This window comes from Lolium rigidum, chromosome 4, assembly GCF_022539505.1.
Source record: "Lolium rigidum isolate FL_2022 chromosome 4, APGP_CSIRO_Lrig_0.1, whole genome shotgun sequence".
Classification (NCBI taxonomy): Eukaryota; Viridiplantae; Streptophyta; class Magnoliopsida; order Poales; family Poaceae; genus Lolium; species Lolium rigidum.
The window spans coordinates 210,533,249-210,560,778 of NC_061511.1; the positions used below are offsets into that span (position 1 = coordinate 210,533,249).

Genomic DNA, 27,530 nt, shown 5'->3' on the forward strand with positions numbered 1-27,530 from the left:
AATGCAGGTCCTCCTCCCCGGCTGTGTGGACGGCGGGCAGGCGTAGGGTGCTGGCCCTAGTGCGGGGCCACCACATCTGTGCCCGGGCCAAATCTAAAGGATGGCGTCTAGAGCGCCCAACCTTGTCGGTGCTGATCTTCGGTGTCCTCCAGCACATCAGATGTTGTGCCAGGTTGGGTGCTAAAGGTGGACCTGAAACTGGGAGAAATCCTTGGATGCGGTGCTAGCCGCGACGGTGGCAATGCCCGTGACCACCACGTTCCTCCTTGGAGAGCAGACGAAGTATCTTTCCATTGACCGTCCCCCTCTTGATACTCGAGAGAAATCCAAAGTCCCTTGGATTGGGTGGTCCCCGGGCGCCATCACATTCCTTAAGGTGATGCCTTGGGTGAGTTGGGGGTGTGGGTTTGTGCTGTTTCAAGTGGCAGGTGTCGATGGCGTGGTAAGAGATTTGGTGGTGATGTCGAGCCCTACGACTAGCCCTTGTGCAATTATCTTGGTTGCTCCATGCTCATTCTTTGCACTTTGTCAGGTGCGGTGTTGCAGGAAGGCGAGAGCACAATATTTTTTTCACTTGCATGCGCTGTTCCGAGGCTCAACAATGTTCTCACTATTCTTCTACAAAGCACCTTCTCATCAATATCCTTGTCCTATAGCCAGTGGAGGATCCACGATTTTTTATCTTGCATTTGCACACTGTAAGCCCTGCCAATTTTTCATCGAAATAAGCCGCGCCGCCGGCTGGAAGCCCGTGCGCGTACGGTTGGATCTCCCACCACCTGGAGATTTGTTTCTTCATGATTGTATCCGTGGTCTATGGCAGGCTTCTCAAACTAATCTTGATGTAGCGAATGGATGGGCTATATTGTTATCCCATCTTGGTAGTCTGGTTCATGGTCCCCTCTCTTCTCAACGTGAGCGTCTCCATTGTCGGCGATACGACACGCTAGGGCGAGGGGAAAGGGGTCCCTCTCAGGTCATGGAAGAGAACGTAGAAGCATGACTCGCCTCCGTTGGTACAGTCGTGAACACTTCACTTTGCTGGCAGTGCTCCCACTTATTTTAGAACGGTGTTTTGATATTTCTCTCGTCCGCCATTCCAAAAGAAATGTCGCGGATTCATCTAGATTCACATGTACCCATACCAAACACGTCTAGATAAACGCAAACCTAAACAAATCCACGACACTCGTTTTGAACCGAGTAAAATATTACAGTATGCAATCTAGAAGAAAGATAAAAACGGAAATGAAGTGGATGGAGAGGGCCGGAGGGAGCCCAGCAGGCCGCGCGCGCGGGGAAAAAGCAGCAGATCACCGTCGCGACGGCGGATCTAGGTTTCCGTTAAGCTCCTCTCTCCCTTTCTGACCTGTCACGCTAATACACTATTCCTCTCACTCGCCGACACGCGGGCCCGGTTCCCCCATCCCGAGGCTGACGCCAGAACCCGATAAACATCGACGGCCCGGATAAGCCCGGCCACGAATTAGCAGTACGCCAAGAAATGCAGCGCGCACGCGGGTGACTGGCGGTTTCCCAATGACATCGGGTCCCACTTGCTAGCCGGGCCTACAGGCAGTGAAAGAAAAGACTGTGGGTAGCTGAGTGCGCGTAAAAGTTTTGCGGTAATAGCGGAAGGAGACGCCGGGAATGGGTTAATAGCCACCACCACCTGCCCTGCCCGTCGCCCCCCACCACTTGCCTGCCTTCCCTGCCGCACGCACGCGCGACCTCCCACCCCGCGCCGCCGCCGCCGCCGCCGCCGCAAAAACCCCGGCCCAAACCCGCCGCCGCCCTCACACTCCTCCGCGGGGCGAGCGGGCAGCAGCGATCCGGGCGGCGAGAGGGGCGCGGGAGATGGCATCGGAGGACGTGGTGGGCAAGAGCAGGGGCGACACGGCCGTCAACACCATCGTCAACCTGGCCGAGGAGGCCAAGCTCGCGCGCGAGGGGGTCAAGGGCCCCGGACACCAGGTCCTCACCGTATGCAAGTCGCTCTTCGCGGGAGGCGTCGCCGGCGGACTGTGAGTCCCCATCCTCTCCTCTCCCTCCCTCCCTCCATCCACCCCCTTGTACTCGTCCCCGCTCTCGCGGCGTCCTGCCCGCCGTGCGCGCGGCGGCTCCCAGATTCGTTCATTAGATTGGGGTTTGCCTCGTGCCGGATTCGTTCAGTCCCCTGGGGCAATTGCGATTCCTCCGAGTAATTTGTTGGTTTCCTCGTGGTATACGCGCGTAATTCGCCTTGCAATCCGGCATCGCTTGATGCACGGGGTTAAGACAACGGCGATCTGTGCCGAGATTCCCAACTCTTAAACCCCTGCCGCGCCCCGCCCAGATCTCGCGTCAGCTTGTATGCTAGTCTTCATCTCGATTGGAATTCGCATCTGATGGGTTAATTTCGTCCATGATCCGAACCATTCCCCTAGGAAATAAACATGCACGATCGCGCCGTGATCTGCAACATGTCGCCCAGATTCCGCACTAGAACATTTCCTAACGCTAATCTAAATTGTTTTGCCTGGATCAGTTTGCCGGCACATAAACCCTAGTGGCAGACCGAATCTGGGGCGGAAATGTTGGATGGGGTTGTTCTATTAGCTTTTTCTCGTCATGTCATGCGAATGTAATTCAAATTGCCATTTCTAGTATTCTGTTTCCCTTTTTTTTATTGTTATCAAATTGCCATATCTAGTATTCTGCACCATGAGCTCGTCTAATTGGAGGTGCTTTCGAGTAGAATTATTCGGCACAGCGCCGTTGTTTGGCCAGTAGCTAAAACCCCTGCCCCCACCCTAAAATAAGTCTATTCTCCACACTTTATGCATCTGAATCTTAATTATCGACGTGCTCTCTGTTTGTGGTGTTAATTATTGATGGTTGATGCGTTAACTGCTGGCACATGCTTATATAATTATTAAGGATCTTCATGATGTCATGGAATCCCACTATCTAAAGGGTAAAGCTCGACCATTAAGTGCCTATCTGGGTTACTTGATGCAATAATACTCTATATTTGGCTGGTACAAGACTACGGCTACTTGATCTTTTCTTCCTTGCTCTGTGCTGTAGCTATCAAATGTTGTTATACTTCGCTGAAATCAAAGCTGATTTTGTTTTTCCCTCTTTGACATGTTGATTCATCACAGATTTTAAGAATCTATATTTGCATGTCGATTCCAGTTTCTAGTCATCATCTGCAGTCTGGTTAACTACTGGTGCATTCTATATTTGATGTGTTAATCGTTTGTTCATTCTTAAATATTGTGAATCTTGTCATGTCACGAAATTTCATTAGAAAATGCTAAAGCAAGCATCTGATTGTAGCTGTGTCTACTTGATGTAATGTCATAGTATTTTAGTTGGTAGAATGCTAGGGCGAGTTGATCATTTCTTCCTTTTGTAGTACTCTAGCTACCAAATGTTGTTATAGTTTCCTCAAGTCAAAGCTGGGAATATATTCTTCCTTTTCTTTACTGGCCACTTGGGAACATTGCTTACTTGAGGCAGACATTAAACGTTAGAAACTTAGATTACCAATTACTTCGTCATTGAAATGGTAGCTATGCATACTTAATGAGTCTTGTTAACTTTATTATTTCTCACAGATCAAGGACTGCTGTTGCTCCTCTTGAGCGATTGAAGATCCTGCTTCAGGTGAGTTCTTATGTCTTGATTTTTTTTTTATCTTATAGCATGTTTTGGTTTTACTTTATTGATAGGTTTGTCTTTGCATTAGTTTTTCCTAAGTTGTTCTGTAAACCATGTAGTTTGACATCAAGATTACTTGGCTGAATCGATAGTAATATTTTTATTTGTTTGTTTCAATAGTTTCTTCCCTTACTTGGTATCAACTAATATAGAAATGATGCAAGCTAAATATCTACCATATCAGTGTATTCACTATGGTCTCTGTATTACAAACCAAATCCATGGTTTATGTTATATGTAGCTATTTATAAGAACCTGTAGCAGTTCTAGTGCCATGTTGAATTTCTGGAGGAACCTAAAACTAGCCTCTTTCAGTGCACATTCATTTCTCCCTCTTTCAGTACTGAATAATTGGGAATAATAATAAATTAACAATGCTTAAAGTAGTCAGGTCGCACTTGTTATTGGACCCCAATAGCTCTACTACTAAAATTGTCTATACGTGTGTACTTTGTATGAAAAGGGAAGGTTTGGTTAAAATAGTTCTGTTGGACCTCTGACTTATGTTACCTTGCTTAACTCAGGTTCAAAATCCTCACAGTATCAAGTACAATGGTACAGTTCAAGGGCTGAAGTATATATGGAGAACCGAAGGCCTTCGTGGACTCTTTAAGGGCAATGGGACCAATTGTGCTAGGATTGTCCCAAATTCTGCTGTCAAGTTCTTCAGTTATGAGCAAGCATCAAGGTGTGTTCTTGTTTCCAATTACTCTTGCCTTGCATAACTGCTTGCTGCGTTACCACCTAGTTATTTGTAGTTTGCACTTTGCAGAACTTTTATCTGTTGCATGATCAGACTGTTTTGACCTGAAATTGGTTAGAAGCATTTCAGTTTTACTTTCATCTTGACATGTTAATTTTCATGTTACAATATTTAATGTGTTATTTCCTTTCCGTGTCTTATTTGCAGGGGTGTTTTGTATCTGTACCGACAACAGACTGGGGATGGTAATGTCTTGTTCCCTTCTTCCGCACTACACACACTTTAGTTTCCAGTGTTCTGCATCTTCATTTCTTAGTTTCCTAGAAATGGAAGTATCAGTAATGTGTGAATTCTTAGTCCTATTAGTATTTTTTTTACACACAACATTAATTTCTTAACCTACATGGCCTTTTATATCCAACCATGTTTTCCTTTAACGCCAACTTCTGTCATTGCTTGAGGCCTAAATGACCTTGTTGCTCACCAAATTGGACATGAAAAATGTCCTTTTATTATAATCCAATCCATAATAGGACATACGGTTCATTAGATTTGTTGTTCAATATCAGACTTAACTTGCTCTGCTTCACGACAAGTGAAGAATTCATGTTTGAATGCATTGCATACATTTTTTTGAGGGATTCTTGTCATGTATATAGATGTAGAGTAATGGAAATCTCTGGATTCAGCAATTCATCACTTGTTAATTATGTTGAACAGAGAATGCTCAGCTTACTCCAGTACTGCGCCTTGGGGCTGGAGCCTGTGCTGGTATCATAGCCATGTCTGCTACTTATCCCATGGATATGGTTAGGGGTAGGATTACTGTTCAGGTACTGTTTAGTTTTCATTGCCTCGTGATACTCTGACTGTCCATAGTTGAATATAAATTATTGCGTGGTTATATTTCATTCCATCTGCTATTTTAATGGAGAATGACATCTCAATTTGCAGACAGATAAGTCTCCTTACCAGTACCGTGGTATGTTTCATGCATTGGGCACAGTTTACCGCGAAGAAGGCTTCCGTGCTTTATACAGAGGGTGGCTTCCATCAGTGATTGGAGTTGTAGGTTCCTCTTAACTAGAAATAATATTTGTGTGCTGTGCCTTGCCAATGGGTTCTTATCACTTTATACTTATTTTTCTTCTTGCAGGTCCCTTATGTTGGCCTTAACTTTGCTGTATACGAGTCTCTGAAGGACTGGATCCTCCAGACAAATGCATTTGGTCTTGCAGATAATAATGAGTTGCATGTAGTCACAAGGCTTGGATGTGGAGCTGTGGCCGGAACCATAGGCCAGACTGTGGCATACCCTCTTGATGTTGTCCGGAGAAGAATGCAGATGGTTGGTTGGAACCATGCTGCCTCTATTATTACTGGAGAAGGCAAAGAGGCACTGCAGTACAATGGAATGATCGATGCATTCAGGAAAACTGTTCGCCACGAAGGATTTGGTGCTTTGTACAAGGGTCTTGTGCCCAACTCAGTGAAGGTAATGTTTCTTATAAAAAAAATGCAAATGTCTGAGCTTCCTTGATATCTGAATGCCATTTCTAATTTTGTGCCCTGCTTTGTATCTTCAGGTGGTGCCTTCCATCGCCATTGCTTTCGTCACATATGAGGCTGTGAAGGATGTTCTAGGAGTAGAGATGAGGATAGACTGAAGAACTGGGCTTAGTTATCCGTCCTGGTCGTTATCAACTTCTATTTTTGTAGGTGTTGAGAGTTCTTTTTTTGTTAGGCAGGGCGAGTAGAAGGACAATAGGACCCGAGGCTCCATTCAGCATAAGGCCCTCTCAGCCCTTGTCGATATATCCTACTGCTGGTTCCAGATCCTAATTGTTGCCGCACTCTCTCGAGGAAATAATAAGTTGGCTGTAAAGCATTAAAAGCATTTGCCTAACTCATAAAGTCTTATTCAGTGAGGAACGATGTATTGAGATTGAAACATAAGCTTGCATGCTGTGTGCTGCTAATAGTGGATTTCCCTGTTTTTTCATCTTTAACACTCTTTCTAGTTTCTTTGTTGCTGCTGCCGTTATATATACTGATAGATTTAAGTTAGGAAAACATATGACATCAGTGCTATCTGAACATTTTCTTTGCCTGTTTTCATTTGTTTTTCAAACGCATACACCGAAGATACAGTTGCTTACAGCCAGAGTGAAGAAATGCCCACTGCTGTAAATGGTTGCGCTATACTTCTGAAATTGATCTACTGGATTTCATCTGAAGCTTGGCTCTATCTGTTCTATGTAGGGGGAATTAGTCGTCAAGATACAATCTGGCATTTGCATTTCTAGGCTAATTCCGAGTCTGAAGCGTGACCACCGTTCGCACGCCGGCGGGATTGTGGAGTCACAGCCGCTTGCAACTGCCCGTCGGACATTATCCTCGGCGTCCGTCGGATGGCCTGCAGCTGCGGCAGCGGCTGCCGTACCACCCCCATCGACCTCGACTTCTGCGGCGGTCCTGCAGCGAGACGCACGCACGCCATTATCAGCATCATCGACTGCGAGGTCCGAGTAGCGATGTAGGTAGCTACAGTCTCACTTGCCTGCTTTGGCGGCGGCCGCCCTGCCAGCCGGCCTTCGCGGCGACGACAACGCCGGCGGCACCCTGCCGCTGCCGCTGCTCCTCGCCGACAGCGATCTCGACCAGGTCGTGGGCGAGGCCGTCTCAGCAATGTCTGGCAGCGTCGCGGCGCTATGGACGCTCTCGTCCCCGCACAGCGAGTTCCCGTCGCTGCCGGAGTCGGAGATGTGCAGGATCCCGGGTGCCGCCTTGCCCTTCTCCTTCTCCATCACCCTGTACGCGTACATCTCGAACGGCACGTCCGACACGCGAGGCGCCGACGCGCTGCCCTGCCACGCCGGGAGCTTCCTCTGCAGCATCGCGTCTATGTCGAGGTAGTCCACCGCCGGCGCCGGCGCATCATGCTGCTCCGGGTTCAAGACGAGGAACCGCTTGACGTAGCGTAGCACGCGGCAGATGGAGCTGAAGGACGGGCGCTGCGCCGGGTCGGCGTGCCAGCAGCGCCTGGTGAGGCCGGTGAGGTACTTGGGCGCCTGGAACGGGAACAGCGGCCTCTCGCCGGCGCGGATGTTCTTGCTCGTGTTGTCCCCCTGCAAGTGGTTGTCCTCGAACGGGATCTTGCCGGTGATCAGCTCGAAGCAGATCATGCCGAAGCTATACACGTCCGCCTTCTCGGTGCACCTCGCCGCGGCCTCGTCGTTCTCCAGTACCTCCGGCGCGTACCATATGCATGGGTTCGCACTGGCATTGGCATTTGCGTTTGTTCCGGCGGCGGCATGCGACGCCTTCCGGCCGGGGCTGGTCGCTGCGGATTGGCCTCCGAACCCGGCGACTTTCGCGAGCACGTATCCGTCGGCGGCGCCGTGCCTCTGCTTGACGAGCACGTTGGACGGGTTGAGCTCACCGTGGTATATATTCTTTGAGTGGAGGTGCTCCATGCCGCGCGCGATCTGCAGCATCGTGTCCACGACGACGACGAGCGGGAGCGGCGCGCGCGGCGTCCGCTTGCCGCCGCCGGTCACCTCCTTGACGTAGCACCCGAGGTCCTTGCTCATGAGCTGGTCCATGACCAGGAACGCCTCCCGCTTCTCCTCGTCGTGGAAGCAGTAGCGGCAGTGCGCCACGTTCGGGTGCGCCACGGAGGTGAGCAGCGCGATCTCGGCGCAGACCGTGGCGTCGTCGGCGTCCACCCCGATGTAGTGCTTCACGGCGATGGCCTCCCCCATCCACTGCGCCTCCTTTAGGCTGCCGCCCAGGCGCCGCCGTATGTGGAAGTCGCCGCCGGCGAGGAGCGCGGATGCCGGGTGCAGCTTTCCGCGCGGCGCGGCCAGGAGGTCGGCGAGCCGGTGCTCGTGCCGCGACATCGTCTTGGACGAGCAGCCTTGTTTCATTTCGTCGAGCAGCTGGGAGAGCAGCCACCTGTCCTCCTTCCACGCCGTGTCCAACCGGGCGATGAGCTCTTGCGTGGACAGGTATGCCATGCCGACCTTGCTTCGCCGGAACATGGCCGGATCAATGAGATCTTTGTCGTAGTCTCTACCAAAGAGCGTCCGGCTCCGGGCGAGCTCATCGGGGTCGGACGACGCGGCGGCCTCCGCGGCAACCTCGACGGCCTCGAGCACGACGGCGACGCACCAGAGGAGGCTGTGCATGTGCAGCTCGACGCACTCGACGCCGTGCGTGGCCACGACCGCGCGCGCCCACCAGCTGGTATTGCCGCCGCCGTGCGTGTCGCCGAGGCAGTGTCGGATGTAATGATCGGCGTCGCGGACCACGCGCTGGAGCTCGCGGAGCGGGGACTCGAGGGGCCTCCACCTGCCGACGAGGCGGTCGTCGAAGCGGAGGTGGGCGCGCACCTCGGCGGCGACGGAGTCGAATGCGAGCGCGCATGCGTCGGCCAGGAGGCGGCATTGGCGCGGGTTGACGCGGAGCTCGTGGTGGAAGGCCATGAGGGCGGCGACGCCGCCGAGGGCCTCGCCCACCTGACGGAGCTGCTCCATGGATGGACGCTTAATTTGGGGCCTCGTTCGCTCGCTCGGCTCATATGCAATGGGAGGAAAGATGGGTGAGCATGGATGGATACGAGTGCAGCCATGCATGCAAAGATTTCTGGCTTAAGACCGAAGAGCATAATGCTTGAAAGTGCCTAAGGTCGACCGCCTGGTGTGTCGAATCGAATGTCTGCATCCTTCTCCACGTTACGAGCAAGTGTAAGAGCATTTCCACTAGGGTCCTCCCCAAAGATTTTTGGAACGCCATGGACATTTTATCGTTTCCAGTTGCGCGCTCTAAACCCTTTTCCACCTAGCGTGACCCAATATGTTGTCTGACATCTCGAGTCTGTCCCCGCTTCATAGGGGATGTTCGGGCGCGCCGGACAGAGCGAGAAGCGAGGTGGGTGCTTAACTGTCGGCAACCAAATCCAGAACGGTTGGTTCCCGCCTTTTATTTCTCGTCGCACCTCCCCTCCCACCTCCCCTCCCGCGCCTCCCACCCCTCCGCCGCCGCTCGATTTGCCGGCCGTATCGACGGCCAATCCCTCCTGAGTCGGGCACCGTCGTGAAGGGTGGCTCCCTCGCCGTCCTTTTCGCCGCCATTGCTTCGCCAATGCGTCCCAGAACACGCCGGCTAATCCGCCCCTCCTCCACGCACAGAAGGTGTTCGGCGGCTTGTCCGGTAGGCGCGACAGGTCGCCGTTCATTGCCTCCTTTGCCGCGGATGAATTTAATCATTTGTTTTGCTTCAGACATGGATAGTGATGATGAGATGATCGTCCTAATGATAAAGGACGAGCAAGCCTTCGACGATGATATTCGGGAGCATTTGTCAATCATCGTGTCACTGCAAAACATGTTTGACGCCGACGCGAATAAGAGGAAGAAGTCGTGCCACGGAGGTTCAAAGGCGGGAAAAAAGAAGTTGAAGCCCCGATAGAGGATGGAGGGGCATACCATGCTACACAACGAATCGCAGATGGGGCAACACATGCCGACAATATTTTGGCGCCGATATCAGATGAGCAAGGATTTGTTCATGAATATCCTCCACGGCGGTCGAGAGTTTGACCCCTACTTCAAATTGAAGGACGACGTTGTTTGCACGATCGGGTTCTCGTCGATTCAGAAGAGCACCGTCAACATGGGGATGCTTGCATACGGAGCACCTGCCGATACACAGGACATGCCGATTACCTTCGCATGAGTGAGTCTACTACCATTAAGTGCATGTACATGTTTTACCGAACTGTGGTGGAAAAATTTGGCAAATACCACTTGAGAGGGCCACTGAAGAAGAGACTGCAAGGATCATGACCCAAAATGCAGCGATATGATTTCTTGGGATACTTGGAAGCATCGATTGTACGCACTAATTATGGAAGAATTACCCGTTTGCTTGGCAAGGTATATACAAAGAGCGTCATGTATAATGCAGTGTGGTGCTTGAAGCTGTGGCAGATTATGACCTATGAAAGCACATCCCTGCAGCGCAAAAACCTGCTACCACTACAACTCGGGAAAACTAAATCCAAGTACCACGAGTGTGTAACGAAACTAAGATCGAGAACCATCAGAATTTGCCTCTAGGTCTCTTCTCCACAAACTTTCTTGAAACATGAATATCACCTACCAGCTTCGAGCATCACCGGGAAACGATCATGACTCACAAAGCCTCTCTTCGACACATCAACCACCATCTTCATCAACTTTGGTGCCCCATCCTCAAGATTGTTCTTGTTAACACCCTTCATCAGTCCTGGTCCTGCAAAGCAGGAACGAACAAGTGGTAAACCCGCACCAATTCCACCTCCTTGTTGTATGTCGACGCATGCCCCCGCCAATTGTTGTCGATGTCGTTGTGCTGCGTCACAAAGGTAGTGCCAGATGAACTAGTGCTTTCGCAGATGACACAATGATAGCGTTGAAGCCGAGCGCATTGATACGTCTCCGACGTATCGATAATTTCTTATGTTTCATGCCATATTATTGATGATACCTACATGTTTTATGCACACTTTATGTCATATTCGTGCATTTTCTGGAACTAACCTATTAACAAGATGCCGAAGAGCCAGTTCTGTTTTCTGCTGTTTTTGGTTTCAGAAATCCTAGTAACGAAATATTCTCGGAATTGGACGAAATCAACGCCCAGGGTCCTATTTTGCCACGAAGCTTCCGGAAGACCGAAGAGGAGTCGAAGTGGGGCCACGAGGGGCCGCCACCATAGGGCGGCGCGGCCCAGGCCTTGGCCGCGCCGACCTGTGGTGTGGGGCCCTCGTGTGGCCCCCCATGTTGCCCTTCCGCCTACTTAAAGCCTCCGTCGCGAAACCCCTGATGCGAAGAACCACGATACGGAAAACCTTCCAGAGACACCGCCGCCGCCAATCCCATCTCGGGGGATTCTGGAGATCTCCTCCGGCACCCTGCCGGAGAGGGGATTCATCTCCCGGAGGACTCTACACCGCCATGGTCGCCTCCGGAGTGATGAGTGAGTAGTTCACCCTCGGACTATGGGTCCATAGCAGTAGCTAGATGGTTGTCTTCTCCTCATTGTGCTTCATTGTTGGATCTTGTGAGCTGCCTAACATGATCAAGATCATCTATCCGTAATACTATATGTTGTGTTTGTCGGGATCCGATGGATAGAGAATACCATGTTATGTTAATTATCAAGTTATTACATATGTGTTGTTTATGATCTTGCATGTTCTCCGTTATTAGTAGAGGCTCTGGCCAAGTTGATGCTAGTAACTCCAAGAGGGAGTATTTATGCTCGATAGTGGGTTCATGCTCGCATTGACACTCGGGGAGTGACGAAACCCCTAAGGTTGTGTTGTGATGTTGCCACTAGGGATAAAACATTGATGCTATGTCCGAGGATGTAGTTGTTGATTACATTACGCACCATACTTAATGCAATTGTCTTTTGCTTTGCAACTTAATACTGGAGGGGGTTCGGACGATAACCTGAAGGTGGACTTTTTAGGCATAGATGCAGTTGGATGGCGGTCTATGTACTTTGTCGTAATGCCCAATTAAATCTCACTGTACTTATCATGACATGTATGTGCATTGTTATGCCCTCTCTATTTGTCAATTGATCGACTGTAATTTGTTCACCCAACATGCTTTTATCTTATGGGAGAGACACCTCTAGTGAACTGTGGACCCCGGTCCATTCTTTCAATACTGAAATACAAATCTGCTGCAATACTTGTTTTACTTGTTTTCTCTCGCAAACAATCATCTTCCACACAATACGGTTAATCCTTTGTTACGGCAAGCCGGTGAGATTGACAACCTCATCTGTTTCGTTGGGGCAAAGTACTTTGGTTGTGTTGTGCGAGTTCCACGTTGGCGCCGGAATCTCCGGTGTTGCGCCGCACTACATCCCGCCGCCATCAACCTTCAACGTGCTTCTTGGCTCCTCCTGGTTCGATAAACCTTGGTTTCTTTCTGAGGGAAAACTTGCTGCTGTGTGCATCATACCTTCCTCTTGGGGTTCCCAACGAACGTGGTAAACCCGCACCAATTCCACCTCCTTGTTGTATGTCGACACATGCCCCCGCCAATTGTTGTCGATGTCGTTGTGCTGCGTCACAAAGGCAGTGCCAGATGAACTAGTGCTTTCGCAGATGACACAATGATAGCGTTGAAGCCGAGCGCATGCGTCGACATTCATCAAGGGGGGATGAATTTGTGCGGGTTGACATGGAGAGCTCATGAGCGTAGTGACGCCGCTGAGGGCTCGACCCATCTGATGGAGCTAGTATATGGACGCCATGGGCCAAACCCAAGAGACGCCGTCAGTCCCGCTCGTGGGCTGCCACTGTGGCGGGAGTCCACATCTTTGAATTGTTCGACTTCCCTTTATTTTAGTGAAATAATCTACCTTTGTAGCGAAAAGTGTATTTGGCTCCATCTCTTTATTTTCAAAATTGTAAAAGAATATTTGCAAATTTTGATAAAACCTATTGCAAACTCTTTGTATTATGGCAACACAAAAATGACAAAATCTAATAAAATTTGAAGATTTGAAAATATGCGTACTAGTACCCAAACTTTTGTGGTTTTATGTAGTTCATAATACAAAGTACTTGAAACTAATATTTCTCACTTTGATGGGATATAGCATTGGCCACGTTTGTTTTTTTAAGAAAACTTACAAACTTATATTGTTAGTATTTTTAGAGTTGATAGGGCTTAGAGCCAAAAATCTGTACCCTATGTCTTTGTTGTCTTTTGTCTTTTGTGCTTCTTGGAGAAGCTTCTCCCCACCAGATTCTCTAGAATAACTTGCTCCAGATTATAATTTAGTTAGGCCAAACTTGAATTATAAGCCAGAATATATTTTTTGGATCCAGGCTTCTTGATAGTGGAAAGAAGCTTCTACCCAGAAGCTAAAAAAGAAGTGGGCCTTACCTTGTGTACTCCACAGAGAGACAAAACAGAGCGAACAATTCCTCGGCCCCTCTACCCAAGAAGCGATGGCGCGTCGATCCCTCCTCCTCGCCGCCGCCGTCCTCCTCTCCCTCGTCGCCGCCGCGCTGGGGGACGCGCCCTTCGTGGTGGCGCACAAGAGCGTCAAGCTGTCCCGCCCCGGGCCCGGCGTCGAGCGCCTCGCCGTCACCCTCGACCTCTACAACCAGGGATCCGCGTGAGTCCCCTCCCTCGATCCCCTCGATCTGGCCCGGCCGGCCAGATCCCGCGGTTTAGCTCACGGATTTCGCGCTTCGGCTACGTTTCGCACATCATCTACCACTTGGTTGCGAGTTCGTCTTGTCTGAAATCTTGATCGATATAGTGATTGGGATGTGTTCAAAGCCAGACTGCACTTGTGTTTAGGTGTTGTAGATTGCAGAGTGCACGTTACTGGGAATCCTGGCTGGTCTTTTACCAGATCCACTGAAAATTTTGGGGTGGAGCATGCGTGCCCTGTTCGTCTGAAAGAATTGGCGATTGTGGTTAGATACTAGGTGAATTATAACAAACATTGTTATATCCACACACAAGTCCTGGTCATATCATGTGGAAAATTGGTTAGATTCATGTGTTTAACTATACCTGTTAGTTAGAAACTTGGAATTGTACCTGAAAGGAGGGAGGCTGGGGCTTCCCCTTTTCGAAAAATATCTGAAATGAGTGAACTGAACGCCGAGTGGTTAAATCAACTACTCCCTCCGTTCTCTTTTAATTGACTCAAATTTAGTATAAAGTTGTACTAAATCTGAGTCAATTAAAAAAGAACGGAGGGAGTAGATAGGTAGACCTAGTATGATACTTTAAGGTCTGATTCCCGTTTCCGACTTTTCTTTTAGTCAAATTTTAACCGTCAGTTAAAGTCTACTTATGTTAGTGCTATGCATCTCCATTTTATGGTCTTCATTAGTTTTTTGCTGAGCAACATTGGCATCCGAGACTTATGCCACAGCATATGTTTCCCGCACTTAATGCTAGATAACCATGAAGCCAAAATTGGGTTGCATTTGTAGATGGGCTGCTCATTATCATATACAGTACAAATTTACGTCTGCACCTTACCTTTCATGTGTATAAAAAGCAAACGCCTTCATTTTATTTTCCATCAGCATCGGCACAAACTTAATGTGAATTATGTTTTCCCAGGACTGCCTACGACGTTAGCCTGAACGACGACTCTTGGCCACAGGAAGCATTTGATCTCGTCTCTGGAAGCACATCGAAGATAGTGGAAAAGCTTGAGCCGTCAGTACACACCCCAGTATTGTCTTTCCATTGCCATACTAGGGTTTACCCATGACAATGTACCTTTTGTACTTTCAGCGGTTCTACTGCATCCCACCACTTTGTCTTGGAGACCAAGGTGCAGGGCAGGTTTCAGGGTGCTCCTGCAGTTATCAAGTACCGTGTTCCCACAAAGTCTGCACTTCAGGTTTGCTTCTTCTACATGGTTTTTCTTACATAGTAGGTCTACACTTGGTGATTATTTATATGATCAGTTACATGTAGAGACAGCTTGTTTGTACTAGAGAACTTAAGTGGCATATTGTGAGAATTGGTTAATGTAGATACCAGTTATCTCATTCGCAGTTAACTTGATGGGCATTACTTAGTAATACTTACTATACTAATATCATTACCTACTTTGGTATTCTGTAATGTTCTGTTCCCTGAGCTTAAAGAGCTTATTTTCTCTTACAAGGAGGCCTACTCGACGCCCATCCTTCCATTTGATATCCTCGCCGAGAGACCTCCACAGCAGAAGCTTGAATTGGTCAGTAGCCATCTCACTGCATTCAGTTCAAAACTAAAACCTTTCATTATTCTAATGTTTGAATTGCTATATCTTTGGTGCTGACACTTCACTTCTGGTTATCCACCTTCGCTTGGACCTTTCAGGCTAAGGTAATTTCGTCATGCTCTGTTCATGGACCCACTTATGTATGTGTTACATCCAAGTAGGAAGGCAGAGACATCAATTAGCACACACTAATAAACCATCTGTTTGCAGAGAGCTGTCGGGAAATATGGGCCTCTGGCATCTGTTGTTTCCTTTGTTGGCGCATTCATCTACCTAGTTGCCAGCCCATCGAAATCTGGTGCTGCAAAAGGAAGCAAGAAGAGACGCTGAAGCCATTTATGTGCCACCTTTTTTAGTAGCTGGTTTTCATCCCAAGAAGCAAACTGGTCTTACCCTTAAACATTTAGATGTTCCCAGTGTACTCGAATGGCTGAAGTAATCAGGATCATAGCAGCAATGTGGTTTTCTTGAGCATCTCTGATGAGACCTTGCCGGCTAAATTTAGATAGAAGAATATATTTGATATAGCTTGAATCATTTACATATCTGTGAAGTCTCGTTATCAGATTTCCTTTGAGGGCTCCCGGTGGGAATGCTCTTACCGCGGAGACAGCTTTCCGGAACACAACCAAGGAGTGGCTCTTACATTTGATTGGAAGTGTACCGGCCGGTATGCGAGCGAGAATTATCTTTCTCCTGTGTGTGGAACCATCGCAATACTGTAGTGTTTGACTATGGCAGATCTTGAGGGATTACTGTACTTGATCAACTTACACCAATGGCCAGAGACGCTGGGGTCTAATTATGTTTCGTGCGGTCCAGATAATTTCAAGTCAGGATAAGACAGATCAGAGGGCTGAAACTTGTGCTACCAAGCTCGAGAGCAATGATGGAGCAGCCCATGCCTTTACATAGTTAGGCAAATTTGGAGATTAGTGGTAATTTAGGTGATGAAACCCGACCCACGTGTCAATTTTGGTTGCAAAGGAATGTACGAAAGATGTTATTGCCTAACCAATACCACTTCCATTTTAAAAAAAAGAACATGATATATACTTTTAGTCAAAAGTTAAATTATATTAAGCTTAACTGAAGATATACAAAAATATAACACTATTTATAATAGTTTATAAATTTATAAATACACTAAGAAAATATATCGAACCGTGAATCTATTGACAAAGATTTTTAATATAGATGTTCATATTTTTGTCTTTAAACTTAGTCAAACTTATAGGATGTTGATTTTAGATTAGATTTATATCCCTTGATTTATGGAATAGAGGTAGTAATGAAGATCATGGACCCTGTAGAAAAAGCTATCAGGAGCATCATGGAGCTATTTACAGAGGCACTACTTAAAGGTAAGCACACTCTGATGAGTGTTTTGACTATTGATCCTACTGCTTAATGCATTCTCTTTTACCCGACAATTTTGTGTTCAACCACTTCTCGCATGCCCAGCTCGATCATATCTTGTGTTGATTCCTCTTGTTTCTTTTTAATCATGTGTGTCGCTTTGTTTTGTTTTTGCAACAATATGATGCTGGTTCGATCTGGCATGTGAGATGTCTTTCTTGTCTCGTCTCCTCGCCGTTATACAACGCCGGCTTGTCTTGCGTCCAAATTATCATCTACCAATATTTTAATTTTAAACTAGAGTCCTTCTACGGTGCCTCAAATATTTTTGGTTCATTTATTTTTGTGATCCAATGGCCCATATTATATCAGCAATACTACAACCAAATTCGTGTAGTATATTTTTTTTTTACATGGTAACAGAACTTCCATTAACCAGAGTGCTCGGCAGATTCGCTGGCCACTAAGACAGATACAAAGTCTGGTGCCTCATCGGCCCAACCAACACACTCATCCTCCATCTTGGAACCCAGCTGGGCACAAGAATGGGCAACCTTATTACAAACTCGATTCGTGTAGTATATTTAATCAGTAGGATTATTTTTGGTAGTTCACTAATATTAATCCCGCGGCCAGTTTTTCTCAAACCTCAAGGGGTTAATTGCAATTTCACGTGTTGTTTACTTTTCCTTCTACCGTCGCCGCCTTCGCCACTCCACCAGTGCCCTGCCCCAGCCGCCCCTTCGCCCGAACTTAGTATAGATTCGACAAGCTCCACAGTGCAATCTCAAAACTCTATACTTTATAACCTACTATCAATTGCATGTCGATGGGATGCAAACCACCAAAGCATCGGCTACAGTCTCGTGCGGTTGCATGGAACTGCATAGAGATGATGCCGTGGTGGATTGGTGGCGAGGCCATTTCCGCATTATGGGGGAGGCCGCAACAACATGCTCCTAAGGGTATGCAAGAAAAATCAGGATCCAAGATGCATGAAACAAAGTGGATAGCTCCGCTCTAAGCCTCTCATGGACCATAGCTTCTTACTTGCCCACGGTCGGGATGCTATCACGGTGCGATTGGCGGAGTTCCGATTCACGCGGGGGCAGCCGCTACATCTGGCTAGTCGGCCTTGTCTGTAAGGAGGAGCCGCACCGGTGATGTGGAAGAGTAGTCCACGGACCGATTCTTTACAAAGCTTATATTTTAGAACGAAGGTAATAACATACAATTCCACTCTAATAGAAAACAATTTACATATATCAAAATAAAACAAATCTAATTACAAAGCTATGCTCGATCCCAATCAATTTTAACCGTTTGATCTGGCCATATACTACATATTAAACACCGCAAAATTTCTCTTAAACTATACTATTGTAGATGGCCAGGAGCCCCTGACGTATTTTTAAAACACTGCACGTTCTTAATTGTTGGGAGTAGTCTGGCCAGATATTGGAGTTTGACTCGATGGCCTGCCACATGATGTGTCCCCATGGAATATACAAGTGCTGATGTTTGATCGCGATTTGCGAAGGTCTGATCGGTAGCATTGTCCACCGGGCCGGCTCAACTTGGCAAACAAAACTATAATAGTACAGACAAGTAATATAAACCATACTAAAGTTGGTTATATGCATGCATGGTGCTGGGCACGAGTATCGCATGCACGCGGAGTAGATATAATTCCAGATACTCTCTTCCTTCTAAATTAATTTATCACATGTATGTATCTATATGTTTTAATGGGTAGATATGTACGTATCTAGAAAAGGCTAAGTCAATAACAAAAAATTGAAACAAGAACCACCCTATTCACTAATTAAGAAGAAGAATTATGGTTTGATACAAAGCCGAGCCAAATTCGAAAGACAATGGATTATTCTCGCGACATCAACAATCCCAATTGCTTAGGCACCACTACTTGACCCGTTGACCATGTCGAAGTTTGCCCAACTTGAAATGACCACCTCAGTGATCCCAAGCCAAAAGAGGATAGAGCTCCAAATCCTCATGGAGTAGAGGCATTTGAAGAGGAGATGCACGGCGATTTCGAGCTCCCTCTTGCATAATTGACAATTACCACAATTTTGCCATGCTCGCTTTTGAAGTTGATTTTCCGTCTACACATGGTTTTGCAAGATAAGGCAAGAAAAGAGCTTGTACGTTGGAGGATTCCAATTTTCCACACTGCCTCAAGCATGAACGAATTTATCATGCCCTCGAATTGGGCCCTATGTGCCGAGGTCGCCGAGTATTCACCTTAGGTGATGAAATTCCAAGTGATGTCATCTGAAGCGCCTTCAGTAACTTGTACCTCATTCACCTTTGCCTAAAGATCCACAAACTCAATTATGTTGTTCAAAATGATGCCTTCGTGTGTCTTGATCTTGTCAATTTGAAAATCATGATTGATGCACTTGCTAGTGGATAAGTTTTTTCCCTTTTGGAGATTGTGGAAATGTCTTTTGTTTTTGGAAACTCCATTTGCAACTGAAAAAAATTCAGTTGCAACCCAACTTGTAGATGCACAAACTTAGAACTTGATTTGCTAGGTGAGAACTAGGAATGCTTTTGTTTTTCTTCCTCCTAACCAAGGCATATGCCAAAACCTTGCAATGGCGCCCAACGCGAGTAGCGAGTAAATTAATTTGAAACGGAGGTGACACACACGTAGATATTACTTGATTACTAATGCAAGTTTTAATAGTGTAACAGCCGCCCGAGATCAGACGTTGCGTCGAAAGCAAAATAAAAAATCACGTGTGCACGTTGAGTGGAGCGGCGGCCGGAGTGGCCAGTGGGCATTGCACGAGGTGATCGAGTGCGTGCACAGGCACCAGAGTCATCAGCGCGGAAATCGACGACAAGGAAAACGTGGGGAGATGGGTTGGAGAAAATAATAGAAACGGCATGCGAGGTTGACAGACACCATGCTCTCCTCCGGGCAGTGGCACCCCGACGGCCGGACTTTGGCTACAAAAGGGGCGGCACATCGTTCCCCGTCGCTGGAGCAACACACCTGCATTTTTCAGGTCATCGAATCGTCGCCGTGGCTGTCTGTTCCGCCCTTGGACTGATCACTCTATCGCCGCCGGTCAGGTCAGCCACTCATCCTTCCCTCTTCTGCCCACCCACCCCTCGCGTTTTGCTGCTGGGAGCATCGCATCATCTCCCCACCTTGATTTTGGGAGGATTTCTCATACGCTCTCAACAGGCGGCAGCGTAAACAAAGGCAGGATTCCGGTTTCGGTTTAGTTTCATCAATTAGTCCTTCGCAAAACTCAATCTCCTCCCCTGCATCCATGTATGCCGCCACTCTGCTCTTCTTTCTCCGAAACTACGCGACTGAGGATTCTTCCAGTGAGTTCATATTCTGGCAAGCATGGCATTTGCCTGGGGACAGACGACATGACCCACACATTCTACCACCGCCCACCGGCATCATGTGGCGTTGCTTGCACAATTTACTCCCATCTTTCCTCCCTCGTGGTTCCCTGTCGAGTCCATCTGGGACTGGGACTGGCCATCTCCCTGTCTTTCCTGCTATTATGTTTTTCTGTCAGTGTTAAGGACCCTGCCTGAATGAAACAGTGATAGAAACTGCAGTAAATCTTACGTTCTGCTATCTGTGCATGTTTCCAAACATGGTTTAGTAGGTAAACAGTGATAGAAACTATTGTCCTTTGACAATTCAAAGTCTTTTGACACTTCTCTATCTGAAGACTCTGCCACTTCGATTCAAATTTGCAATACAGCAACAATGGCTTCAACCCTTCGCCTAGAAGAGGCGATTCGCAGATTTGCCTGCTTGCATGATGGATATTTACTGTGATTTCTCCTTCAAACCAGGTGTGACAATGCCAGGGCTCTGTCAGTTCGAAGTGACGACCTGCAGTTCCGAAGAAACCATCAATGAGTTCGAGGCGTTGACACGCGACGCTGGACGCGTGCAGCAGGATACACTGAAGAAGATCCTCGAGGCGAATGCCGATGCTGAGTACCTCGCACGCTTTGGCCTCGACGGTAGGACTGACGCCGAGAGCTACAAATCTCGCGTCCCTCTGTGTGTGCACAGCGATGTTGAACCTTTTATCCAGAGGGTTGCTCATGGTGATAGCTCATCTGTGATCACTCGGAAGCCCATCACCGCCCTCTCCCTCAGGTGCTTACTTACTAGCTTTGTGTGTATTATTATTGCGTTGTTGTTCTTTGAAAGCAGGTGTTTGTAACCCGTTCTTTCGTTCTATTATGCAGTTCTGGTACAACACAGGGGAAGCCTAAGTTCCTTCCATTTAATGAGGAATTGATCGAGAACACACTTCAAGTATTCCGTACTTCTTACGCATTTAGGAACCGGTAAGCAGCTCCAATTTGTTATTATGTTCACACAAGTATAACTGCCACTTCTGATTTTACAAACATATTCTGCTGATAAAGTTGGGCACAAGCTTCTGTTGTTTATACATTACTATGATGCGTGTGATTGAAGTGTTGCTTGGTTTCTGAATTTCTTCAATGCATTTCAGAGTTTTAGAATAATTTTGTGCTTTGTTGGTGGCAAAAATAGGGCTAGGGCATCAGACTTGTATGTTTGTTTAATAAAATGTAGATGATATGTTGGTAACTAATTATATCCTGGACTTAAAGAAAAAAATCCAACAATCAATATAATTTGAATGATGTGGATTAACTTGGTCTCTCGAAAAAACCTCTTATATAGTTTTTAGAATATAATAGATAGATACTTCTGAATTTACAACAAACGTTGCTAATTAAGCTCAATATAGATTTCAGAATTTCTTACACTGCAATAGTACTAGAATTTGTAGAATAACATTCGGTTTTGTGACGATCACAGTGAATACACTACCGGCAAAGGAAAAGCCTTGCAGTTCTTCTACTGCAGCAAGCAAGTCTCAACAGACGGTGGCGTCATTGCTACGACTGCAACAACAAATCTGTACCGGAGTCCACGCTACAGAGAAGGCATGAAGGGTATCCGGTCTCAGGGTTGCAGCCCTGACGAAGTTATCTTTGGCCCTGACTTCCATCAATCCTTATATTGTCACTTGCTATGTGGGTTGATATACTCGGACGAGGTCCGTTTCGTGTCATCAACATTTGCTCACAGCCTAGTGCAGGCATTTCAGACGTTGGAAGAGGTCTGGGAGGACTTGTGTGCTGATTTTTTCGATAAAGGGAATATATTAATATCGAGAGATACCAATTACACCCAGCCTCTGCAACAACGCATCACCCTAATGGCACTACGGATGCACACAGCCAAAAAAAGAAAAGAAAACTAAGAAACAAAAGTCCCGCTACAGTATCTCGGACCTAACAATAGCAATACAACCACCACCATGACAACACCTGAATTGCAGACTCTCCAAAAAACGACGCCTCTAAGAAGGGAACAGTGCTCAAACACCGTCGTCGCCCGATCAAAGATCTTAGGTTTTCACCCTGAAGATAGTCCCCACTCTCAAAACAATGCCTCCACCAAGGTCACTCGCCAGGCACAACCAGGCTAAGGCCGTACCTTGGGTTTTCACCCCGAAAGGTAGGACTCTCGCGCATCACATGTGTTGTCGCCCCCACTTTCATACCGCTGTTGTGAAACCCGGACACCAAGCAAGCCCCTCAACAGCGCGGAGACTTGAACCTCCCTTAGCTAGTCCTCCCTCCGCTTTCATGAAATTCTCTTCTTCCGACTTTCATCATGGATCCATAGTCACTTGATGTCAACACGTAAAAAGAGCTTCGCGCCGCTCCCTCCAGTAACCAAACGGTCGGAATAAAAGCATGGGTGCGCACGACCGAATACCTCACATCCAGCAAACTGCAGGCATCATTGCACTGGTACATTCGCCGTTGGAGCATTCCGGAACTCAACATTCCGGCCAAATCGAGAGAAACTAGCCTCAGAAAGATCTTCATCTTCGCACAAGAAGAACCCTAGGACAGCCACCTTTATTCAAAGAAGCAGACGAACAGGCCCCCACGCCGTCATCCGCCGTCCAACGCCGACAAACGAGGTTGAAGCAACCTCGACCGCAGAGACCTGGCGGGATCGAGCAGCAGGCCACATCCCACGCTACCCAGATCGGGCCCGCGCAGCCCAGATCAGCCCAGATCGGGCCAGATCAGCCCGCACGGTCGGCCGCCGGCAAAGCCGCGCCGCCTCGCGCCGGCAGGCCTGGCCGCCGCCCGCCGGATCCCCGCGTCCGCCGCCGGACGTACCACCGCCGCGCAGCCCTCGAAGAATCGCCCCAGCGCGGAAGGGCTCCGCCTCGGCCCTTGTGTGCTGATATAAGAGAAGGTGTTCTCTCGGAAAAAGTCACGGTACCGTCAATCCGCCAAGCTGTTTCAAGAATTTTGAAGCCCAACCCTCAGCTTGCTGATTGGATCTACAACAAGTGTGTGAGATTGAGCAGTTGGTACGGTGTGATCCCAGCACTGTGGCCCAAGGCCAAGTACGTGTATGGCATCATGACAGGGTCCATGGAGCCATATCTGAAGAAATTAAGGCACTATGCTGGGCACTTGCCACTGATAAGTGCTGATTACGGTGCATCAGAAGGATATGTTGGATGTAACATAGACCCCACAGTGCCACCTGAACAGGTGACATATGCTGTTCTGCCGAATACTGGTTATTATGAGTTCATTCCTTTGGAGAAATCCACAGGGGAGATGGAGAACAGCGCCTCTATTCATTACATTGAGACTGGTCCTGTTGGCTTGACAGAAGTTGAGGTCGGCAAAATATATGAAGTTGTACTAACTACCTTTGCAGGTATACTCTTTCTCTAAATAATTTATTCTGGTCCTTCGATTAATGTTGGTGAAATATAGCTTAGGACAAACATATAAATTTTGGCTATTATGTTGTAGGCCTATATCGTTACAGATTAGGAGACATCGTAAAAATAGCTGGATTCCACAACTCAACACCCCAGCTCCAGTTCATCTGTCGTAGAAGTCTCATGCTGAGCATCAATGTTGACAAGAACACCGAGAAAGATCTCCAGTTTGCTGTTGAGGAGGCGTCAAAGCTCTTGGAAGGGGAGAAGCTGGGAATTGTGGATTTCACAAGCTGTGTGGATACGTCTAGCGACCCGGGTCGCTACGTGATCTACTGGGAGCTGAGCTCTGGAACCAGGGATGAGGTCTTAAGCAGCTGCGCAAACGCCTTGGATCTAGCCTTCGTTGACGAAGGCTACAATGGCTCAAGGAAGAACAAAACCATTGCCCCCCTCGAGCTCCGGATCCTGAACAAGGGAACCTTCAAGGAGATTCTGGTCCACTTCCTAGGCCTTGGTGGCTCGGTGAGCCAGTTCAAGACACCTCGGTTCGTGAACCCGTCTAACAGCAAGGTGCTACAGATACTGAACAAGAATGTTACCCGGAGTTATTTCAGTACTGCCTATGGGCTATGACAATCAAAAAGAACAAAGACTACTCCAAGGAGGTGCACGTAATTGTCGTCCTTTTCCTATCTATTTTCATGTTATGTTTTAGTCTCCTGAAGAAGGAAACGTCTGTTTTCGTTTCCTTGGAATAATATTTTCTTTCGTATCCGGGTGTTGGCTAGGATCTTTGTAAATTACAATATGCAGCTATAGCCTATAGCAAAAGGTATTAAAACAAAAAAGAAAGCCAGTGTTTGTCGGTCTTGTGATGTTGTGCTAGGAGGTGGTACTCGAAATAAACTAAGCAGCAACTTGTTTTAGAGCTGGTTAGTGTTTCATACCAACTTCTTGAACAACTCAATATATTTCACCATTGAAATACATGTAGGCTATGAAGTGTGCTTCCATCATTATTTTTTGCTCAGATTTTAATTTTGTTCAAAATTATTTTTTGCTCGGATTCGAAATTGTTCAAAATCAAAATTTGTTCGGATTTGAAATTTGTTCAAAATATTTTTTTCCTCGGATTCAGAATATATCAAAATATGGAAATGTATGGTAGTTGATTTGAGCGAGCGAACAAACAAATGGGCCCGCCCACCCGAGGTCGCCTTCAGGCGATGGCTTGCTCGCGCGCGCCGCTGGACGGGGTATAGGCAAACCCTAAAAATGCCCCGAAAGACACTACATCAACCGGTTTAAGCCTCGCGGTGCAACTACATCACAATTCTCTTGTCCCCTCTTCCATTTCCAGCGACCGCCGTTCTCAATTCCGGTCAACTCTGGCCATCTCCACCAAGTAGTCACTACATCCAAGCGCGTCGGCCACCGACCTACCAGCGTGCGGAATGTCGGCGCAAATTTGTCCCATGGCGGCCGCGGAGTTTTGCCGCGTGGCGACGGTTTGGAGACCTCCTCCGAGCGCCGAGCTCGCATCTCCGAGCAGGCGCGGTGTTGCTGCGCCCTATCCCGTTGTAATCTGGCGTCTCCCTCGTGGGTGGGGACCCTTCCACACGTGCACCACGATGAGGCGGGAAACTCGAAGGCTATCGCGCGTAATCCACCACGGACTTCTCCTCTAACCCTAGCACCACGCATGCAGCTCCAGCCACAGCCCGCGTCCCCCTCAGACAACTCCCCCTAATTCCTACATCGATGCGATCGAAGCGGGACCGCCGGCACCTGAAAGATTGTGCACCACTGATCCCTCGCAACTGCCATCTCCGACGTCTAGGAGCGCGCTAAGTGTCGCCGCGACATGACCACGGAGGGGACCCAACACCCTCCATTGCTTCTGAGATATGGTGCCGTGGCTTCATCGTTGTCGGATACTCCAACGAGTTAGAGTGAAGCTGCTCGCGCCGCTGCAACTCCCCGGTGAAGTATCCAGGCTAGCTTAATGTGTACGGTCAGGAACTATTTATAGGAACTAGTTTCCATTTTGGATCAAGCTTAATCTAGGGTAAGGAACTACTATATGATCTAGTTTCCATTTTGGATCAAATTATATGCAAATTATCGAAGCAATGGATGAACTAGTTTCAAAATCTAGCCCCAATGCATTTTATTTTAAATTTGCAGGGTCTGCTGCAACAAATTTCACACCCCAAAAGTCGTTTGCAGTTTACCGCAAAGGGCCTTTATGGTTTGCCCTTTTGTGGAGTCTCTGCTAGAGCTGAGATGCTCTCAGCACAAAATTCAGAGTAATGTGATGAGCGATTCGGCCTTAAGCAGCAAGTAAAATATCCAAACGTAGATGATACACTTAAACCAGTAGCAAATATCCAAACATCATAGTAATGACTACATGAGAGTTTCTTAGATTCTAATACTGCATTTAAAAGCTAGTTCAGTCGTTCGCTGGCTGGCTCCATGTCAAGAGACGATATACTGGCCTCACTCTGCCCTCCATCTTCATTCTTGTTGGATGTGAGGAAAGAGTAACCTATAAATCCCAGACAGAAGTATGCGCTTTGGAAATCGTGGATGGTCCGATGTCGCTTGTATCTCCGCCTGCAGGTGACACAAGAAAAATTCTTAAACATGTCCAACAGATAGCGCAAATAGAGTTTCATATGTTTGAGATTATACCACATGGCGTCATCAGGTTTAGGCTTCACTTGTGCAGCAAGATGGGAGGTTAGCCTTAAATTCTGGATGTCTTCCCAGGACATAGTTTTGAAGGCTCCTCTACTTCTCATCTCCATGCACAAATCAAAGAGCTCTTCTTTCGCTTCCTCGAATTCCATTCGCAGCTCATCGCAAGGCCCTGCAGTAGTTTGTGGCTGGCCACACAACACAAATTTATATTAAGATCCCCTTTGTGAATTCGAGCTATGTGTGTTACACTATGAGAAATCCTGATAATAAAATATATAAAAACAAAAAAAAGCTTTCCAATTCCAATTTAAGTAAGATCTTATTCAACTCAAGACCGTCATATCTGGATTGTGATTTGTGGGCCCTGTGACTTGCAAATGGGTTGCATGACCAGAAAGCAAACCCTATCAAGGTTTCAAGTAGGCGTCTGCTGAAGGAAATTTTCCTGTTTGCTAATGAGATGAGAATCAATCTTCAGATAAATGGCGTTATGACCTGGACTGTGCAAAAAAGGCTACATTACTTATCCCTGAGGGTTGGGACCTCCATATACTTACACGAATATGAAGAAAGAATAGTCTTAATCGATTTGACCTAGTACGGCACGTGCACAATTAATTAATTAATTAATTAGATCTGGGTCAAGTCAATTGGTAAAATAGATTGTGTTTTTACAAATACAAAGACCTGACCGCCTGGAGCGACAGAGTTTTTGTTTGCAGCATACCCGGTGGTGACAAATTGTAAGGTCCCTGAACGGCCAAATGAGCAAATCAATGCAGGATTTTCGGCCCCCAACTCGTGAAGGTTAAAGATTTGCCGAAGATTTTTGGCCCCAACATCCGAAGGGAATATCAGGTGAGAGAGGGAGAAGAAGGGCGACGCGTACCTTGCCGCCGACGGAGGTGTTAGACATGGGCCGGCGGACAGGAGAAACCCTTGGCGCTCGCTGGAGCGCACCAACGCCGAGCCTCCTCGCCGCGTGCCGGAGCGCCGCCATTGATCGATCTCGCCGACTCTGCTTCTTTCTCGGTTTTTTTTATCAACTGGTTGGCTGGGGATTTCCTTTGTGTCGGTTTGCCTTGCGAACGTGTGAGTCGATTTAGGTGGGCTGGGGCCCCAGTCCGTCTCCGTCGTGTTCGGTCCGGATACGGACCACTGTATAATACGTGCTCGCGCACATTTTTGGAATTATTGAGCTGCTGATTTCATGGTTTTTCGTCAATAAGTAAAAGCCAATGGCGACGCCGCATACAAAGGCAGCAGATAGAAGTTCCCTCAAGTTGCAAAACCAGGTCGTTGGGGTTTTGTTTTCCGACAACTCTTGTGCAGTTTTAGGGCTCCTTTGATTCATATGAAAAACATAGGGTTGGAATGTGATGCCTATTTATAGAATACATAATTAATATAGTACTCATATGAAA

General features: G+C 47.5%; 4 protein-coding genes and 1 pseudogene across 4 annotated transcripts; 3 read left to right on the plus strand and 2 right to left on the minus strand.

Annotated features, from left to right (window-relative positions):
- The first annotated feature begins 1,842 nt into the window (after nucleotides 1–1,842).
- Nucleotides 1,843–6,413, plus strand: LOC124706964 (mitochondrial adenine nucleotide transporter ADNT1-like). Its single transcript, XM_047238628.1, has 8 exons — nucleotides 1,843–2,024; nucleotides 3,606–3,654; nucleotides 4,233–4,396; nucleotides 4,619–4,656; nucleotides 5,132–5,244; nucleotides 5,366–5,479; nucleotides 5,568–5,906; nucleotides 5,998–6,413. Exons 1-8 carry the CDS (start codon nucleotides 1,858–1,860, stop codon nucleotides 6,076–6,078), a joined length of 1,065 nt encoding a protein of 354 aa, XP_047094584.1. The 5' UTR covers nucleotides 1,843–1,857; the 3' UTR covers nucleotides 6,079–6,413.
- A 252-nt stretch (nucleotides 6,414–6,665) lies between these two features.
- Nucleotides 6,666–8,949, minus strand: LOC124706918 (annotated as a pseudogene).
- A 4,484-nt stretch (nucleotides 8,950–13,433) lies between these two features.
- LOC124649289 (translocon-associated protein subunit beta-like) lies at nucleotides 13,434–15,793 on the plus strand. Its single transcript, XM_047188940.1, has 6 exons — nucleotides 13,434–13,603; nucleotides 14,572–14,670; nucleotides 14,749–14,857; nucleotides 15,128–15,199; nucleotides 15,325–15,330; nucleotides 15,437–15,793. The coding sequence occupies exons 1-6, from the start codon at nucleotides 13,434–13,436 to the stop codon at nucleotides 15,554–15,556; spliced, it is 576 nt and encodes a 191-aa protein (XP_047044896.1). The 3' UTR covers nucleotides 15,557–15,793.
- Nucleotides 15,794–19,605: 3,812 nt separating this feature from the next.
- Nucleotides 19,606–24,342, plus strand: LOC124649290 (jasmonoyl--L-amino acid synthetase GH3.5-like). Its single transcript, XM_047188941.1, has 6 exons — nucleotides 19,606–19,690; nucleotides 20,441–20,753; nucleotides 20,846–20,947; nucleotides 21,450–21,767; nucleotides 22,876–23,390; nucleotides 23,489–24,342. Exons 2-6 carry the CDS (start codon nucleotides 20,449–20,451, stop codon nucleotides 24,031–24,033), a joined length of 1,785 nt encoding a protein of 594 aa, XP_047044897.1. The 5' UTR covers nucleotides 19,606–19,690; nucleotides 20,441–20,448; the 3' UTR covers nucleotides 24,034–24,342.
- A 1,421-nt stretch (nucleotides 24,343–25,763) lies between these two features.
- On the minus strand, nucleotides 25,764–27,141 carry LOC124706322. The gene is made up of 3 exons (XM_047237980.1): nucleotides 26,996–27,141; nucleotides 26,098–26,291; nucleotides 25,764–26,019 (listed from the first exon to the last, which is right to left on the minus strand). Exons 1-3 carry the CDS (start codon nucleotides 27,104–27,106, stop codon nucleotides 25,851–25,853), a joined length of 474 nt encoding a protein of 157 aa, XP_047093936.1. The 5' UTR covers nucleotides 27,107–27,141; the 3' UTR covers nucleotides 25,764–25,850.
- Between the last annotated feature and the right edge of the window lie 389 nt (nucleotides 27,142–27,530).